The sequence below is a fragment of the Diadema antillarum genome, unplaced genomic scaffold, assembly GCF_040938485.1.
Source record: "Diadema antillarum isolate AM-2024a unplaced genomic scaffold, OU_Dant_1.0 seq00000369_RagTag, whole genome shotgun sequence".
Classification (NCBI taxonomy): Eukaryota; Metazoa; Echinodermata; class Echinoidea; order Diadematoida; family Diadematidae; genus Diadema; species Diadema antillarum.
In genome coordinates, this window is record NW_027271370.1 from 1424680 (window position 1) to 1445273 (window position 20594).

Consider the following 20594-nt stretch of genomic DNA (forward strand, 5'->3'; position numbering starts at 1 on the left):
CACTATCACTGTATGGAAGGGACCAAAACTGGGGCTCATCCACATATTTTGCAAAGGCAGGCCACATGGATACAAAAGGTAGTGCAGCAAGCCTTGGCCACTTGACCTGGAAAGATATTAGACCTGCTTGACACAGGTGAAATACATTTTCTGATTTGTTTCTTTGTTAATTTGTTTCGTTGCTTTTTGATTGTTTGTTTTGCTGGTTCTTTTTTACTATACAGCAATACTCTGCAACATAGCATTGCTTCTCATACCATCAAATATCACACTTTTACAACACAATTTCTTGACCACCACTGCACAGAAAGTGAATTTGAACAGTGATTACAGAAATGTGATGGATTATATGGCCACAATACATTTCCTAATGTTCATTTACGATGTAAACGGTATGCGATGCTTATAAGCGCAATTTCACATTTTGATTTGCTGCATGCACATTTCGGGGCAGTCGATCAGCTACAAGAAGTCTGAGCACAAAAGAGCATTCACATGACTGCCTAAAAAAGTCATGCTCTGGTATAATTGCTAAATATGACTGCCCCTTCTCAATTTGAATCATATATGACCCTTATTGTTCAATGAGGTGTACAATGAAGACTTATATGTGTACTCTCACATTGCAACAAAAAAACAACAAATCAATAGCCATGCAACATCACTGATGGAACATGCATTTAAAGCAAAATTTATGAGAAACATGCAGTTGCTGTTGAATCTAGACTGTTCAAGAATACGACATTATTGTCAGGTGATAAAAGTCATCTGAAACTTAAAAGTTTAAAATATGGAGTACATGTATTGTATGCATACACATACATGTACACTAATCCCTTAGCTTCTGTTTAGTACCTGGGTACAAACTGTATTGTTTAATGGTCACAAAATTATTACCAGTAACTGTATAGTTTGAACACTACAAACACATACACGCTGCTACTGAATGTACAGTATGATGAGAAACATTCTGACATGAACTGAAGAATATTTGTATGTGTATATATAACATATTTCTTCACAAATGTTACACACACACAAACACACACTCAAAAAAAAAAAAAAAAAAAGCAGAATGAAAATGTGTAAGATTTACTTTGCTTAACTTCAGCAATAACATAGATAGGTAATGTCACTTTCATTCAGTATATGATTATGTCTTTAGAAAGACAATGTTCCTTCAAAAGTGGACAGCTTCTCCTATGGAGATTTTCTGCGACAGATACAGCTACTCTCAATGAAAGCTGAGAAACAAACTATATAGCTAAACCAAAATTTGGGCAAAATCGGGATTGCAGTAAGATTGCTGAGACTATTCAGTAGACCTATCAATATGGTACACATCTGTAATTCAAAACTTATACTGCAGCTTTTAAGATGAAACATGATCTATTGTACTTCCAATTGTTTTATATTTGACATGCCATTAACTTTAATGTTTATTTGACTTGTAATTGTTCATGGCTGCTCAGTGTCAGCACTTTATGTTAGGCATCTTACATATGTCAAAGAAATCAATATATTCACTATCCACACTGAAAAATAAAGGGAAAATAACATGTTTTTGTCATTTTGTGTGTACAAGGATATGAAGAATAATGTGCAAGACAACTCAGTCACATGATTATGATGCTGTAAGAGTAATCCATGAGACAGCATGATAAATGGTATATTGACACATTCCTGATCAATAATGCCCACTTCTTTGCATGATTTTCATTACAGAAAACAGTTGTAACTTTTATCTTTAAAAACAGCCGTCTCAAAGAGGGGGGGGGGGGGGGGGGGGGGAAATGCCCTTTGTTGCAGCTTAACCTGAACTCAGTGAAAGGGGCGATCTAAAGATGGGATTTGTCACATGAACAAAATTATCTAAAATAAAACTGACAGCACCAATTTGAGCTATGATAAGCCCAAAAAAAAAAAAAAAAAACCAGCAAAAAAACAAAAACAAAACTAAAATATAATAATAATATTGACAAATATCATGAAATGTCAGATGCTTTAAATATCAGAGTAATCTTGATTAGCTTTTCTTTGGAACCTTGAACTAGTTTCTCGTTACACAATCATGAAGAGGCTTGTATCAAATAACTCATTAGTTATATTTCCTACATCTGCCACTGCCTTGAGAAATTTATAATGTACATCCTATCATACTGCACAGCGACATGACACATTGTTGTTTTGCCATATGGATCTTGTTTGTTTGAGACATGCTACAGTATCTTGCAAAGAAAATGTCTAATCCTCTAAAAGCTTGACAGCTTATGATATTAGAATGCTGGTATTGTGACTTATCCCTGTTGTGAAAATGAGAAAAACAACAAGAAACAAGACGTTGATACTAGAATGTCAATGCTTCTACAATGTTTGGTAACCCCATCATTCCAAACAGATGAGACTGTGGCACCAACAGAAGAGGGTAGGAAAACAGACAATCATTTTACATAATAAAGAAGTTATTTTAAGTGATGAAAATGAGTAACCCATTGTGAGTACAATTTTGAAACATGGAAGACATGAGAGTGGTAATGAGGAAATACTTGTATATTCAACAGATTCCCACAGGACTAGTCTGTGTTCCAGCACTGAAATGGCAATACATCCTCACATTTTGCCACCTTTCACACTACTGGTGTACCATGTACTATGCAAAGTTACTTGCTAACAGGATGTAAATAATGACAACTTCTCCTCTTACCAGGGCGTTGCAGGGTCTGACACAAACTTTCGGGTGTCACCATGTTATAATTCAACATATGTGGTACCTCATCGTAAAACTGATTTAGAAAAATATTATGTTTGCACAATACTGACAAATAGCACTAGGTACTATTAACGGTGGATGTATACAAGTACTACAACCCACAATGCCATTGATCACTGAAACATGGAGTACAAGTTTTCAAATGGGCATTATTACACATGTATGTACATTAACATTCAGCAGACAGTTGTAATGTTTCTGTATATGTGGACATCTGGTTGATTAAAAAATGATGGAGCAAGCAATGCAGCTCATGTGCACAGGGATTGTGTTGTACAGATATGCCATTATCAGCCTACTCATTCCTTACATCTTTCTTTTCTGTTTTTTATTTTTGTCAGAATCACACTCACTTAACTGTGATCACTGAATTTTAGTGAAGCTTTGTCCAGATTTTACTGATATGATTCTATACATTGGTTCATATCTTACAGTTGCGTTAATGGCTCCTGGTTTGTTCACTTGCTCATGTAATGGAACCATGACATATATGAAGAAAGCAGCCACTACCTTCAATATTGAAGATGAAATGTTGGAGACAATACATGCACAATGCACAAAACTGGGTGGTCCACAAACGTTTCCCATGCCAGCAGGACACACTGAGTACATTTTTTTTTTCTCTCTCTTTTGTTTTAGAGACAGAAAGTTCTTAATCTGCTAGATAATTTTGTTTTACTTTAAAGCATTTCTATCAAAAATCTGATATATTCTATGACCTGATGCCCTCAAAAAGGAAAATAGAAAGTTGTATTCTCCTCTGAATTCATAGAAAGATTCTCTTTTAATATACTCCGAGTATATTTGCTGCTTTGAATCTCGAGGACATATTCAGTTTCCTTTTGGAAGCCAGTTTTGGATATGTGAAGCAAGCTCCTGTTCAAAATAAAACACACGGCAGAATAATGCATACTGCATTTCTAACATGTCATGTCCATGCTGTGTAAGACACTTTAAATCTATAGAATGATTTCACTGTATTGTGCTTGCTGCAGACCACCCTGGAATGCCACATATTAAATGAGTAATACAAGGGGATACTGAGGGATGCTATATGCATAATCACTAGCAATATAGTACAAAACATTTGATGTGAATGACGTTGGTGTTCACCTACCGCCACTCCAGCGTTTGAAGAATACACCTACTATTGGAGTGTTAGATTGGAAAGAAAACAGAGGGAATCCAAAAATTTTGAAATTGGTCTTTATGTACTACCTGAAACAATTTTATTGTACATGCAAAACATCATCATAATGCAATGAATTAATTTGGACAAATTTCACCAATTGATAATTTGCTGTCATTTGTTTAGCTTAACTGAGATAGAAATAACAGTCCAAATAATATTTGAAAACACATGCATGCATATAAAAATGTAATCTAATGTTTATTCATGGCACTAGTTAAAAGCATTTGAAAAACTTTAAAATGCTAAATTATGCAAACAGGTGATGCAATGAGTACACCGCTCTTTGTGTACGTTATGTGAGTAATAGTTTTTCCTTCCTACAACACAGTCGAAAGTGATTTATCTCTTAGTGACTAGAATGGATGAAACCAGCTGGACAATTTCCTAAAAAAACACACAAATATAAATTTTCATTGGCAGAATTTCTAGACAATACAATTTCTGTCACAGGATGCTTGATGCCACATCTGTGATGTGGGTCCTCAGTTCAAGTGAGCTAAATACTGTAGCTAGACATATGACATATGAATAGATGGACAATTTGATAGCCTAACAAATGATCCTCCTTACCTCCTTGGCACACATGCATGAAAATAATCACACACACTCTAAACAAAAGTGCTGTGTTCTGTGCATTCCATGTGTTTAATAGGTATTATATATAGTTTGATATGTTAATATGAGTTACCTTCAGAGGCTCCATGCCTCTGCTGCTGTCGTCTTGCCTCATCAGAGTCCTTGTGAATCATGTTACCATCCAGGGAGAAGTGGATAGCCAGCTGGTCCACATGAGAGGTTTGCTTGAAGGTACAGTCCTGAAATATAGGAGTACATTGTACATGGAATGAACTTTGTACCCAATTTTGAAGGGAAAGTTAGAGGTTTGATTTCAATGTGTTTTTTCTTTCTTTCCACCACAGTTTAGCAATTAATAGATAATCATGCGATAGGTCAATAAGTTTTGAAATCGTAGTTTGGATGTTGGCTGCATATGCAGCAAAAAAAAATAATAATAATAATAAATAGATAAATAAATAAATAAATTAATTAATTAATCAATTAATAAATCCTTCTTTTCAGTGACATAATCAAGTGTCTGTGCTGCCAGGATAAATCAATGTTAATCACAATATAACCTTTTATTAGTAGCTCTACAAGATTATACAAACATATAAAGCTGACCAGAAACACAACTTATTTTCACACATGTTGCTATAGTATCTGTGCACTTCATGACATAAAGTTATTTAGGGACCGTTTTGATGAGTATCTAAGGTAAGCAGCCCTTGAGAAATCTTCCTACAATGTAGATGATGAGCTGGAACTGTAAAACAGGCCTTTTGTATGTGGTTTGACACAGTATGTAAGCGCCTGTAATGCAGAACTGCTATTGATTACTGTGACATGTACATGTATGCGATTGCATGTACCGAAGAAATGTCATTTGTATGAGATACATAACAATACAAAAAAAGAAAATAATATATATACATGTTTTTTAAGTATGCTAAGATCTTCTTTTTCTATTCATGTCAAAGAAATGTTGCATCATGATCAGCCCCCTGGGTCATCTATGTTGCATTTTCATCAAATGTGCCTTTGGATAGCTGTACTACTTCGAATTTGGCAGTATCAATTTGTAACTCTGAAATTTACCCATTTGGGTCTGTTGTATATTATCACTCAATGTTGTAAAAAAAAAAACAACAACAGAGCTGATTCAGCTTATACTTATCTCCTTACCTTGAAACTGTATCTGACAATGTTCTGTGGTGCATGTGGGTTGTTGGCAGTGAGGATTCTGGTGAATTCCTCCTTCAATTCCTGCAAAGGAAAAATCGAAGGAAAGGTTATCATTTACAACAAGTATCTAATGCCATTTGCAATGATACATACACATCTGCAATTTTCTAAGTACACCTCTTTTGCAAATTCAAAGAGACACACACAGTAGTTTTGAATCATTTAAGATCTTAACTGCATCTGGTACAAAAAAAAAAAAAAAAACACATACAAAAGGATAGATTTACATCACTAGGAAATTTAATGTAGTGTAGTTTCAAGAGATTCCCTCATTAGGCAGAATTTTCTATGAAAATTAGTTGGAAAAATAGATGCTTCCAGAAAAAAGATGAATCAGATGAAATTTATCCAGAAAAAAAAAAGACTCGCTGTAAACCATTTTGAAAAATATAGTTGCATAATGTATGAGTGCCTATTAAATCAGCTTTGACTCTGATTTTGAAGCAAACTATATTTTTATCAAGATTGGAGATTTAGAAGTTTGAGAGGGTCTGTGCTTACCTGCTCAGATAACTCTAACTGGTCATCTGGCTTGATGAGAGTCTTTGCCTGCATGGAAGTAAGAAAAAAACCTTAATACATGATCGCATATGAAACACTACACACATCACGGCCATGCATACAGTTCACTGAACTTAAAACATGTTTGTGTTGTGCTGGTGGAGTTGGGCTGATCTCTGAAAACTCTATGTAATGCTGGATCAAAATGAAATGACAAAATATCCAAGATAGCCTGATGATAAAAAAGTTTAAGCTGAAAAACACCACCAAATGTGGGCCACCCTGCAATAAATTCAAAACTGAACTTTGTGAAGAACTACATTTCACTATTTTCAGACAGGTGACACAGGAAGCATTTTCAACTCATGTTCAGTGTATAATCACTTGCATTATATCAAATACGGCTTCAACTGATTTTCTGTGCAAGGATACATGCAGAGACTCCAAGATCTCCCGCCGAAAACCCATTTTTGCAAAATCTCCCGTTCTCCCGTTTGAGATTTAATTTCTCCTGCCCTGGCTCTTTGTCTCCCGTTGGGAAGAATTTCTTACATATTTTTATCGTATGTTGAAAAAATAAGTCTTAGATAGCACCAGAGAGCATCTGGAACCCTGGGAATTTCGCGCTTCGCACACATCAACTTTGAGTCTCCCGTTTGCTAGGGGTTTCAGGCGGGAGAATCTCCAGATCAGAAGGTACTTTGGGTTGGAGTCTCTGTACATGTGCTGGGATCAGTAATAATTTTGGTGAGTAAATTTGCTAATTATGAAACAATAGGAGCAGCTGCTCTCATTGGCTAGTTTAAGAAAACAAAGATGAAAAAAAGAAGAAAACAAAGATGAAAAAAAGAAGAAAACAAAGATGAAAAAAAGAAGAAAACAAATCTGAGATTGCATTTTCAACTGCCATTTCTACCAGTGCAAAATCTTGTATCATGCTAACTATGAACCAAAAGTTGACTAGCTTTGAATTCTGCACTGAGGACTGCTGTTGATCCTATGTTAGAAAAACAAAGTAAATCTTATATTTCTGTCAACAAGTTACATAAACTTGCAATTACTGCTTTTATTAAATATGTATTAGTTCATGTCACGTACATTATTTCATAAAATAACAACTACTTCATTAGACGCCATCTTGGGTATGTAAATTAGGGTCAAATGTCATAAATGTTTCATCCTGTATCTTGGTGAATACATATCCTGTCTTTCCCATATTTTGCACACGTAAAGACCATGTTACAAGGATCATTTCACATAATAACCACTTTTTGCTCAGATGCCATCTTGTCTGTGCAAAGTGGGGTCAAAGGTCATATGTACTTCTTTCTTCATCTTCGTTATGACGTGTTATCTCTATGGGAGGGAATTTTTCTAGATGTGAAAATTGACATGATTGTCTTTATCGAGCACTAGCTCACTTATGCTTTGTTGAATTTCTCCCAGATTTTAACATGTTGTAGCTGAGACTTTGGGCTATCGCTAATGTAACCTCAATACTTTCATATGACGTCGACATCACGTCATAAAACTTGGTTGAAGTTAAAGCTTATCTTCGATGTACTGAGATATTTCTTTCTTTCTGCAACTTTCTTTGCAATAACTCAGGAAAAACAGCCCTTATCACCCCCATTATTTGCACATGCTTAGTTCATGTCACGTACATTATTTCATAAAATAACAACTACTTGATCGGACACCATCTTCGGTATGTAAATTAGGGTCAAAGGTCATAAATGGTTCATCCTGTATCTTGGTATATACATGACCTATCTTTCCCATATTTTGCACACGCAAAGACCATGTTACAAGGATCATTTCATAAAATAACCACTTTTTGCTCAGACGCCATCTTGAGTGTGCAAAGTGGGGTCAAAGGTCAAATATACTTCATTCTGTATCTTCGTTAGTGTATACGGAATTCTGTACCAAAGATGGCAGGTCTGACTCCCTTTTCTAAATGAGAATCCAAACATCACACGGCCAATGTCCCCTCAACACCGATGAAACCTGTATGGTTATGCTTATTTGGATCAGGACTCATATCATTGATTTCCGAACAGATCGGATCACCTAATTTGTCAGTGTTGACAAATTCCAAGTCTAGATAAATAAGTATCACATAACTAGTCACGCAGGGCTAAAAGGAATCAGAAACAACAGAGAAAACAATAATACCTGCATCCACTCTTCACCTCCATGTTCACCAGCCTCGGTAGCATCATCATCATCCTGCCATAGAAAAGTAAAAAAAAAAAAAAATGCATCAGAAAAGCCTGCTTGATAAGGGGTTGATTTTGAGTACAATTCAACCGGAGAGTCATATGGAAATGTCAGTATTACATCATCTAATATATACATGGGAATGTGAAAGCTTTCACTGTTTTAAATCAACATTTGAAACTTTAAAGAAAGCTTCTTCAAAATAGTATAACAATTCAATAGGTATATACTGTATAGGAAGAAGAAGGCAGAGAGATTTTCTTTCAGCAGAAGTAGCAGATTATTCACATACAGTCAAAAGTATATCATGTCTACTGCAAGCTATTTTGAATGGTGTATGGAACAATCCCTGGAGGATGATTAGGGAGGACACAAACTTCACTGAGAAACTGACATTGAGATTCATCTCTTTCTGCTACTGTATTAATTATAAGATGTACTATGCTGGATTTAAAGTGCAGTTTTGTTGTAAAAGAAGATCAAGATGTGTTGTCCAGCTACATAAAGAAAAGACAAGGGGTAGGAAATAGCAGATGGTAGTTGGTAACACAGACTTCTACTTGTGAAAATAAGTGTGGAAACATACAAGTTTCAAGTAGTTGATAAGAAAGTAGAAAAGAGAAAAGAATAGAACTCTATAGAGTAAAAAGTCTTTCAGAATAAAGAATTTATGCCATAGTGAGTCCAAATGCTGCTGATAAAGTTTGTAAAAACAGAGAAAAGGACCGGATAGTCTGATTTACATATTGAATGAAAATGTACTGCAGTATGTGTGTGTGTGGAGAGGGGGGGGGGGGGGATCATAATGAATCCCAAGGATTAGATATAATTTGCTTGTACTATAATTTGATAAACATGTTACTATACACTGTACCTTCTTTCCTTTGGCGGGAGCTCTGGCCTTGTTGACTTTGAGGGTGCTAGGTCCTCCTGCCTGGCTGCCGCCTTGGACAGAGCCCTTGAAGTGTCCAAGAAAAAAGCAAGAGTAACACACAAATCCTATAAATGTATGCACACACTGTGCTCATCCTAACTTTTTGCCTGATGATTGTGGTTATAAACCAGAAGAATCTGACTTACAATCATAGATTTTCTCTAGCTATAATCTGTCTGCAAGTGCAAGTCTTTCTTTCTGGTTTCCAGAGTCTACACATACATTTTTGCTCTAGACTCAAGCTAGTCTTAGCCCCTTTCGTCAGGTTTATTATGATGGCAAGTCTTAACAAGTTCATAAACTGGTAATATTTTCTCCAACAAACATAGTCATTCATATGTTCATATCACTTCTACTGCTAAGTTCAGTTCAATTCCATTAAAAATTCAGTAATAGTTTGCAAAGACAACACTTTTCACTGAAATTCTCGACACAGACATTTTGAAGACTAGCCACTGTAATGTCCTATGAAGAGACAAGCTGAAGCTTTCAGACTGAGAAGATGAGTGTTAAAGGCACATGGTCCCGGTGGTTTAGTCAAATGCGTACGTGGGCGCACGGCGCAAGTTTCCTATAGAGACCTACGCTATCGACTCCTCTATAGCACTTACGCTGTGACCCATTTCCCCCCGAGTCCAAAGAAGTCCGATCCACTGTAGCCAGTGGTCCTATCACAGTTCGGCTCATGATTCGGCTGAGGGGGATGACAGCTTTAGCAAACTTCTTTTGTGATGTCATAATAAGAAGCCCATATGCACGAACCCTGGCATTACTACAGACTGCGTGATGCGCTGAGAAGACAACGAAGGCAACGTTACCTAGCAACACTTACACGCTTTACTCTTGATGACAGCTCAACTTCGCCAATCTTCATATCAATGCTAACGGTGATTGGCAGTATCATCAACAGCGCCCTCTACACTACCGGGACTATGCGTCTTTAACTGTAACAGTTCTATAGAGGCCAAGTAAAGAGGGGAAAAAAGAGTTTCTTGTTCTTGCATGCATTTGATTTAGGCTGCCACCTCATTTATTTTTACTATACACTGAAAATATGAAAATATCAAAAAGTTGTGTTTCAGGTCCATTAGCATCTTTTTTGAGTTGCTGCATTGACATTTTTTTTTTTTTTTTTTTTTTTTTTTTTTTTTTTACATTACCAGGCACACTATTTTTTGGCCCTTGAAGAAAACACGAAATTCATCTACATGAACTGGTCCTCATGACCCATTTCTATGTCATGAGAATCTCCACCTGTAATAGTTTTCTTACTGCTAGGCAAGAATGGTCTTCCCACAAACCAGCTGTACTGTGGGTCTGGGTGCTGCGCTCTGTTGAGAAAGCATCAGCACATCCATTAAGAATGGAAAAGCTGTCTTAGACCCTTAAATCATGCACATGAGCATGGCTTGGTATCAATCTTTAGGTTAGAATGTACTCATGTCCACTACAGCACTGGCTTGCACATGCATGAAGTGGCTTGAAATGATCTACCAACACTGCTGGAATTCAAATAGAGACTACTGCACAGCCCAGCGGATAGGTCACTCGTCATACCCCCTGCATCATTGTTGACCAGTGACATATTCTTGCTTATCTAGAGCATTTCTTGTTAAATATCGTTGCATATCTATGGTACAATTTAGTATCATTTTCTTCTTCAGAAGTATGTAGATTCTATAGAATCTAATACATTTACATTAAGCGAGTGTATTTGTCACTGAATTATCTTTGGTTTTAAAAACGCACAGTTCAATACTATTCTGCGCATATCGAACACATTGTGCCTTGCACTACGGCTAAAATACCTAGTATGGTAGGTAAACCACATCTCGCCACCATGCCCCATATCGCCATAGCGGATATAAATTTGCTGTTTGTACGCAAAGCAAAGACAAAAGTGTGCGGTAAGATAGGCGCAGTACGCAGAGAACATGCATTGGTTTGATTTGCCATTAAGAAACAAGGTGGAAACAGGCATAAAATTGCTCAAATTTGTGATTTTCTGAAGTTTTCAATGTGGCATTTAGCCAGTTTTCTTAAATTTTCATCTATTCTATGCCATGGAATGCGTCAATACAATTAGACGACACTATCTCCATAGGTGGAATCCAAAATGAATGTGCGAGATCGGGATCTGAACCTGCCGTATTTTCAATCTTCGTGAGGCGAAAATCAGGTAAATTTGATTGTTTTCTCACATCAAAATCCCGGTAAAAGTTTAGGGGTGGCGATATCTGGCATACCAAAAATGAGCGAGAAAAAACTGACACCGCGCGCGATTTGTGGCGATATTCTTGTAAGGTGACCTCGAATTTTAATTTTGAGGACAGCATCGGAATCTGTAGAGTTTTCTCCATGATGTGAGTACATTTCTAGCCAATTTCCAGTAAACAGTTGTAATATTACAATCACTGGTTGAACGTTAGGGTGGCTACATGTGGCATACCCAACCATAATTAAATTTCTGGCAATTTTATTAGGGTGTTTAAGGCTTAACACCTGAATAAAATTGCCAGAAATATCAGATAGATCTACACATAATACAGATTGGTCTAATTATGCCTATAACGTTAGACAGATAGAGACATGCAGCATGCTAATTGCAGACATTGTCATTGGACTATTGGAGGCAAAGATCAACGCCAGTATGACAACGGGACATACAGTGTAAGAATCAAGGGGGAAATTTCAGAATACCGGCTAAATTAGCATATTGGTGCGTATAAGAGCCGCCGAAGGCAAGGCCTTCGGCCCCGCCTCCGGCGGCTCTCCCTTAGAGATGAATTTCAGCTCGAAGGGCTGAAATTTGTCTTTCCCGTCGTCTGGGGCCTCCAAACACAATTTTTATGAAAATTGAGTGATTTCAGAGGAAAACTGCTCTAAATCAAGATAACTCGAGTAAATCGAGCCGATTTTGATGGAACTACTTTAAACTTGATGACGTCATCACAGCTGACATCCTCCTTCCTTCATCTCTTTTCGACACAAGTCATTCACGATCAATCACACTACACTAGTTTGGCAAGGCAGCGCGTGTACACGTATTGTCATGATCGACACAATTACATTTGTACGCGCTCATCTGCTATACATACTCTACACTGTACTAGTAAACATGCGCGTTTTGTAGACTCAATACGCGCTACCACTGCCACAAGTACACACAAGCTGTTGTGTGTGGATGATGCGTAGTGCATGCATAGAGTCAACATGGTGGGCTGTCAAGCGCACCCACACAGTGCGTAAGCTCTACTGTAAGCTAGCACCAGCAATTAGATACAGCAGTGATTGCTTTGTACTATGAGTATTGTAGTCTCACCTAAATTTCTCTAGTTTTTTTGTTGTCTACACGGCTACGGACTATCATCAACTCCTAAAAACGTGTGTATACGTCGTAAATTCGGGTAAATTTTAACGGCTAGTCTAGACTAGCATCATCAGGATCTAGAACTACATTATTATCGCTATCGGGGGACACCCCCGAAATCCCCGTAATTTAAACCCCCGTATGAATACCACACTTCTCACCGCACAGAGCAAAGACAACACACGTAAACAAAATATGCAATCGTCGACAGCCGAATCACGGACCTTATCGCAAATCGGATTGATATTTTAATGGTTGCTATCGGCAAGCGTAATTTACGCTCTTTTCAGAGCGATTTGCGCTCTCCGTGATTGGCTGCTGGTAGGCCTAGCAGTTGTTATTTTTGTAAATACCCGAATCAAGATTAATTAAGAAAAACATTATCCAGGGAAATTTCATTAAAGCATTGATTCGATATGTTGTGATGAGAATCAGAGCAGAAGATTTATCCAAAATTAGTTTGCCAAAAGGGCATGCGGCGGTGTGTACAGCGCTGATGAGAGGCCCCCCATCATCATTATCATGATTATACTAGGCCCTATGAAGGGTACGACGAGTAGGGCCTACCGTGGTTGCTATCTAGCTCTAACGCATACGGCTACACGGTATCTCAGACTCAGCTAGCTCAGCACGGTCGCGGTCCTGCAAACTGGCCGACGCGACGCCACTGGCACTAGCAGTAGTACTGTACGCAGTACTACACTACCCAATGCAATGCTACCAGCACCAGGGGCAGTAGTAACCAAGGACATAGATCTAGTTCATCCTTAGATTTTCAGAATCTATGAATTGTAATATTTGAGGAGTGATGGCTTAACTACATTTTTAAACCTTACCCCTTTGATCTTTGATGCTTTCGCTGGCATTCCTTTTGAAATTGACAATTCTACTCGCTTGCCAATATTCACGGTCGACGAACACACAGTCGGTTCCGCTGCTTGTTGTTAAGGAAACTACGCATGCGCATCTATGTGTTTCGATTAGTCTGAAAATTCAGACTAAATCGTGCATTGGCGAACGAGTCTGTCCATTGGTACAAATTGTAGTGCAAACTGTAATAGCAAGGAGGTACTATAGCCTTGATAGGCAAGCTCGCCTATGGTACCTCCGGAGTCCTTGGTAATACTTGGTAGTGTTCCTCCAAAAGACCCCAAGCGCAGAGGGTGGACTCAGTTAGGGGAAAATAACCTAAGACAGCAATTAATTTGGGAGTTACACTCTGAGGAAGACTGTTCCATTTCCTCGTGGTTAACAACAAATAATAATAATAACAACAACAACAACAAAATAACGGTTTGAGGGAAGAAAAAGTTCGCATATACTGTGTTACTATTCGTAGACCTACCTCAAATTGGTTAGATCTGGCCTTTTAACATACTTTATAAGATAAAGAAAAATGAGGGATTTTAATATCGCTGGTCTTAGGGCCGGCGGAACCGGGGGGAGGGGGCCTCCCCACGTCTTTTTTTTTCTTTTTTTTCACAATAGATCCTACAAAAGAATACAGGGTGTAGCCACTATGTCCCACTCCCCCCCCCCCCCCCCCCCCACCTCCGCTTTTTATGCCCGGGAAATTTAACCAGAAAAAAAAAAATAGAATGTGGTTAATCTTTTGCCTAAGCTAATATAAGTGCTTTCAGCTGAAGAAACCCCGGCTTATAGTGGCACCAGAAATATAAACTGCCCCCACCCCCCCCCCCCCCCCCCGCCCACCGACACGCACACTTTTGAAAACGTTGCGCCGGCTGGGTCTCTTTATTGGCTACCGGTACAGACAATGAAATCTCCTTCAAAATCACTTTCACCAGGGAGGTATAGGAAGAGACACTTTCACTATTTTATACATTGTGCTATATAATCTATTAGTGTTCTTATTGTACTGATTGTGCAAGCCAACCCGAAATATGTGGTACTGTAGAACCCGAAACATTTGTTGTATGACATTTTCGAGAATTGGAGCAGACTGCCTTTCTGCATCAGAACTTACGCGACTTGACATTGGCATTCATTAATTGCCTTAGGAAAAAAAAACAACTTTCGCGTGCAATTTCGCGATTCTTGGCTCCTCGCGAAATTCGTGAAAGTTCCATACACTAAAAAAAAAAAAAAAAAAAAGAAAGGAAGATGAACATAATTATTTCGTGTAACAAATTTTAAGCACTCATATAGGAATTGATGGCGCTGGAGTGATCTAGCACTTTGGTTACAGTCTACACAATGTATAGTGCAATAGGTCTCAAACTTTGGAAAGATCTCTCAAAGTCTCTTCATCAAATTTCTGCATCCATCGCAGACAAAGTTAAAATAAAAACTTAAAACGTGTATTCAACCTTACAAGCTTTACAGATATTTCTAATCTTTGTTCATCAAATGCTCCACCGTTCGTGGGTAGGCCTACGCCATGTTTATAATCATTGTACATCCGTATATATTTTGCGAAGCGCCATGAGCGCGTCGAAAGCTCACTGTGACTTGGACTGCATGCTTTTTGGCATCTCTCAAGCTTCCGCTGCTTTCTCAGCACCGGGACCTATGTGGTTCTTGAACAATAAGTTCAGGTCTATATTTCAGAGGAGTTGTTGAAATCCATTACGGAACTTTCTGGTACTGTTACGGAATATATCCTTTCAGCTTTTCTTCAAATCCTTTTGTCATCTGTATAGCCCTGGACTGAAAAAAAAGAGAAATAAAGCATCTTACAAAAAGTGAACAATTAAACATATCTTGCGCACATTAAATGTGCATAATTTTGTTCGCCAGGTTATGTACCTGAATGTGACATCTTTCCAGATTATGTGATTTTATGGCTAATACGTGTTTTTGCGTGTTTAGCATTTTCACAGTTAAAACATACAATTTTTTGATGATTTTTTTTTTCGTTTGTCCTGTTCTCTACACATTAAATTCATTACTGCCAAAAATGTTGAAAGGAACAGCGAAGTCCTGCACTCTCAGATTAATGTGATTGAGAAAGGGTGCATACTTGAACATTTTTATTTTTTATTTTTTGTCAAAGCAATTTATTAATATCAAAGCCCTATTCTATAGAGGGCATGCATGATTTCGCGGCATACACGGAACAAGGGTACGAACGAACAGACTTGGTCGTCTCCGACGAGATTTCGAGAGAGTTTCTCCTTTGGATTTCGGTCAACTTATTTTGCTGCTGCTCATGAAACTGATACTCACTCATCGGAGTGTAGGCCTAACATAGTTACAGTGTCAAGTGTGTGTATGATGAGACATGCATGCCGCCGCGCCGCCTTCCATGGCTTTGCCGAAGGCACCTGTCTGCATGCTGCAGGACAAAACCACAGACTTCTTATGGCCCGAATTCACGAAGGTGGTACAAATGAAACCATGGTTTAAACCATGCTATGTTGTAGCTTCTATACTCTTTGGTTTAAACCATGGACAATAACCATGGAGCACATGATTGTGTCAACGAAATATTTCGTTACGAAATTGGTCATTTCGTCGACAAAATGACCGTTTCGTTAACGAAATGTTCATTTAGTTACAAAATAATCATTTCATCGATGTTTTTTTCATGGTTTCATTTGTACCACCTTCGTGAATTCGGGCCAGAGTAGGACACAGAACTCTGCAGAGTTCTGTGGAGTAGGATAGGAGCGGTCCTACTAATTGACGCAAACTAATGCAAACTAATGCAAACTGATGCAAACTAATGCAAACTGATGCAAACTGACGCAAACTAATGCAAACTCAATGCAAACTACTGATTAATGCAAACTAACGCAAATTACTAATTATTGCAAACTAATACAAACCGCTAGCGGTGAAAATTAGGGTGAATTACAGCACCTGGACCTGGCTCTTCCCAGGCCACTCTAGCCCTCTCGAAACAGATATCGATCAAGTAAATCCATCGTAGACTTGATTATTGGTTTATTTCGAGTGAGTTGCATGATATTGTAAAGGAATGCAAGATATTAACTTCTATTGCGCCAGATCATTCCGCATTTTTTTTTTGCAACTTTTGAATAAACCTAATGATGATAAGGAAAATGATAGATGTTTTAAGGCGTCATATTGGAAATTTAATAACAGTTTGTGTAAAGATAGCGAATATAAATGTCAGTAAAATGAAAGATGAAATAATAAAAATATTGGGAGAATTTCGGAATAAGATAGAAGATAAAAGGGTTTTGTGGGATTTTTTGAAAATGAAAATTTGTAATTTTACTAGGAAATATTCTACAAATTTGGCCAAACAACGTAAGGAAAAAAATTCAGAGAATTGAGGAAGAAATTGAGTTTTTAGAAAATGATGTATTTTTGAGATCAGATAGTGATAGAATCACGTTGTTGGAAGATAAAAAGAAAGAGTTGAAAAAATGCTTTGATTATGTAAATGAAGGGATAAAAATTCGTTCAAGGGCTTCGTGGTATGAAGGTGGAGAAGGTGACTCATCTTATTTTAAACAGATAATGGAATTTAATAAGAGGAAAATGATTGTTAAAAGTGTACGGGTTAATGATGAGGTAGTTTGTGATTCTAAGGAAATAATTAGAGAAATAAAAAGGTTTTATAGTAACCTTTATTCTGAGAATTTTGATTTTATATCTGGTGATAGTAGATATTTTTTTCAAGATCTGCCAACATCAAGTAGGGATTCTATTCAATCCTGTGAGGGGTATATTTCTAAAAGAGAATGTGAAATTATTTTGAATCAGATGAAGTTAAATAAATCTCCAGGAAATGATGGATTAAGTGTAGAATTTTATATTACATTCTGACCAGTGATAGGGGATGTGGTGTTGGACAGTTTTAATGAGGCATATAACAGAAGAGAATTGTCTGCTTCTCAAAAACAAGGTGTAATTACTTTGATTCATAAGGAAGGAAAAGATCCTTTATATATAAAGAATTACAGACCTATTTCATTATTGAATGTAGATTATAAGATACTTGCGAAAGTTTTGTCAAACCGTATTAAGCATGTTTTGCATGAAATAATTAATGTTGATCAAGTTGGATATATAGAAGGAAGAAATATTGGAGAGGCTATTCGACTGATTGATGATATGATCTTTTATACATCGAGCTGTGGTTTACCTGGTTATATGTTTGCTATTGATTTTGAGAAAGCTTTTGATTCGATCCGTCATACATTTTTGCAGAAAGTTTTGAATATATTTGGTTTTGGATCAATGTTATGTAATTGGGTTGAAATACTGTATTTGAATAGCTGTAGTTGTGTTATAGATGGTAAGGAGTCTACTGGTTATTTCCCGATACAGAAGGGGGTAAGGCAAGGAGATCCTTTATCCCCGTATTTATTCATTATGTGTATTGAAATTTTGGCACAGGCAATAAGGAAGAATTCTAATATTCATGGGTTAATGGTTGATAGTGTTGAAATTAAACAAATTCTGTATGCTGATGATGTTACTTTATTTCTTCAGGATCGATATTCTGTTGAGGAGGTTAAAAGATTATTTGATGTATTTTATCAAATTTCGGGTTTAAAAGTTAATAATGATAAAACGTGTGTGTTGTTATTAGGTATTCCGAGGGAGGATTGTGTGTTGCCGTTTGGTAGAGTAGAACAGGTGGTAAAAATATTAGGAATATATTTTTCTTTGAACCCTGATGTTAAAGAAGTTATGAATTATAAGGAGATTTTGAGTAAGATAAAGAGATTATTATCATGGTGGAAACAGAGAGATTTAACGCTGATGGGGAAAGTTCAATTAGTAAAGGTTTTTGTTTTACCAAAGTTGATTTATATCTCTTCACTCATGGTAACACCTGATTGGGTATTCGAGGAGTTAGATAAGGTGGTGTTTGATTTTATTTGGAGGGGTAGAGATAAAATAAAAAGGAATATTTTGTATTTAGATTATGATAGGGGAGGATTCAAGTTCATTAATTTTCGAGTGTTTGTTAAAGCACAAAGAATTATGTGGATTAAGCGTTTGATTTCTGGGGATCATAGTATGAAGTGGAAGTCGGTGGGAGGTATTTTGATTTTTTATAGTAAGGCAATTTTTAGGGTTGTTGAGGCTAATTTTACCAGAATTTTATAATGATATGTTGCAGGTTTGGATGGGAAGTAGAAGTTTGATTCTGAAAGAGGATTCAATAAGGAATGAGGTAATTTTTAATAATAAATTTATTTTGATTGATGGACATACAATATTTGATAAAGAGTTATTTCTCAGGAATGTATATAAAGTTCATCATTTGGTAGATGTAAATGGGGACTTTAAAGGGAGAAGGGAGTTTTTAAGATTAGGATTTAGTGAAGAAATGATTGGAAAAATGTTTGAAATATTTTTAGCTTTACCGTCATCATGGAAGGGTACATTAAAACGAGAAATGAATATGGAGGATACTCAACTGAAAATTGAATTATATTTGCAGAATAAAAATATACAGGATATAACATCAAAACTTATTTATAAAGCATTGATGAGGGATGGAATTGAAACATCATCAGCATATAATAATTTAGTTGGTTTATATAATTTCGAGGAAATAGATATTAGATCGATTTTTCTAAGGCCTCGGAAGTCTACTCTTGATTGTAAGCTGCGTGAATTTCAATATAAAATGTTGTATGGTTTAATATATACAAAAGCTAAGTTATTTTCTTTTGGTTTTGTAGGAGATAACCAATGTACATTTTGTTATTCTGAGGTTGAGACTTATGAACATTTGTTTTTTCATTGTAGGAAAGTCAATCAGATTTGGAAATTGTGTAGTGAAGTTTTTGTTTTACCCCAGATGCAAAAGTTAGATTGGCAGTCTGTTCATGTTGGTATTAAAACGCAGGATATTGGAAAAGGACAACTCATAAACCATTTGATATTATTGATAAAATGGATGATATTTGTATTTTCGAAGGAAAAGAGCAGGCCCCCTTTGATAAGAGAAATTAGAGAAAGAATGTTAGAAAGTAGAGAAGAAGAAAGGAAATTAGCAATGAAACGAGGTACGCTGGCCTTGCACAGCAGGAAATGGAATCAATTAATGACACGGGATAATGCACATCTATTTGATACCTTTTTTGTGCTTTTTGTTGTTGAGTGTTTGGTGAACAGGTTCGATGTTTGTGGGCGTGTGTGTGTGTGTGTGTGTGTGTGTGTGTGTGTGTGCAAATATGTGTGTGTATCTGTGCTGGAGTGAGGTATACCTGGAGTATGCCTATTTAGAGGGGGAAGTGTTGTTGAGGTTATACAGGTGAGCGATGAAGGGGTAATGTTTATAGGTATGAATTATGTACAGACATTGATCATGTAGATTTGTAAAATGTTTGTATATTGTATTGTGTGTACATAGGTATGTAGGCTTTTTGTTGACACCTGATACATAGGTATGCAGACCTTGTGTTTGACCCCTTAACAATATTGATTTCATTATCTCATAATCACTGCTGTGACGAGTATACGGACGCAGTCAATGGGTATATTTTGTAATGTGTATTGTACATACATTTTGGTTTTGCTGACCCATTAGGCATTAACAACAATTGATTTCATAATTATTGCGGGGATGATTATATTTGTGAAGCAGTTACTATGTATTGTATACTAGTAGTAGAACAATCGGAAATTGACACAATGACAGTCCTAAGAATTATTTTGTAATATTTTGATATACGTTTGAAATGTCACGCTGCAAGCAACACAATTAAATATTGAATTGTAATCAATGATGGATGATGAAATCGAAATAAAATATTGTTTGAAACAAAAAAAAAATCGTATTGAAGAATGACTAACGTCACGTTTACTTCAGTATATCACACATCTCACCTCAACAGTCAACAAA

At 36.8% G+C, this 20594-nt stretch overlaps 1 protein-coding gene across 1 annotated transcript in view; it reads right to left on the reverse strand.

Moving 5' to 3' along the window:
- The window catches only part of LOC139731398 (dynein intermediate chain 2, ciliary), a 29419-nt gene extending 15697 nt beyond the window's left edge, over nucleotides 1-13722 (reverse strand). Inside the window, exons 1-7 of the mRNA XM_071642287.1 lie at nucleotides 13630-13722; nucleotides 9364-9447; nucleotides 8445-8498; nucleotides 6267-6314; nucleotides 5706-5786; nucleotides 4651-4777; nucleotides 3888-3917 (exon numbers count right to left, since the gene is read on the reverse strand). Coding sequence (XP_071498388.1) covers nucleotides 3888-3917; nucleotides 4651-4777; nucleotides 5706-5786; nucleotides 6267-6314; nucleotides 8445-8498; nucleotides 9364-9447; nucleotides 13630-13659 — 454 coding nt within the window. The 5' untranslated portion in view covers nucleotides 13660-13722. The remainder of the gene's footprint in view (nucleotides 1-3887; nucleotides 3918-4650; nucleotides 4778-5705; nucleotides 5787-6266; nucleotides 6315-8444; nucleotides 8499-9363; nucleotides 9448-13629) is intronic.
- Between the last annotated feature and the right edge of the window lie 6872 nt (nucleotides 13723-20594).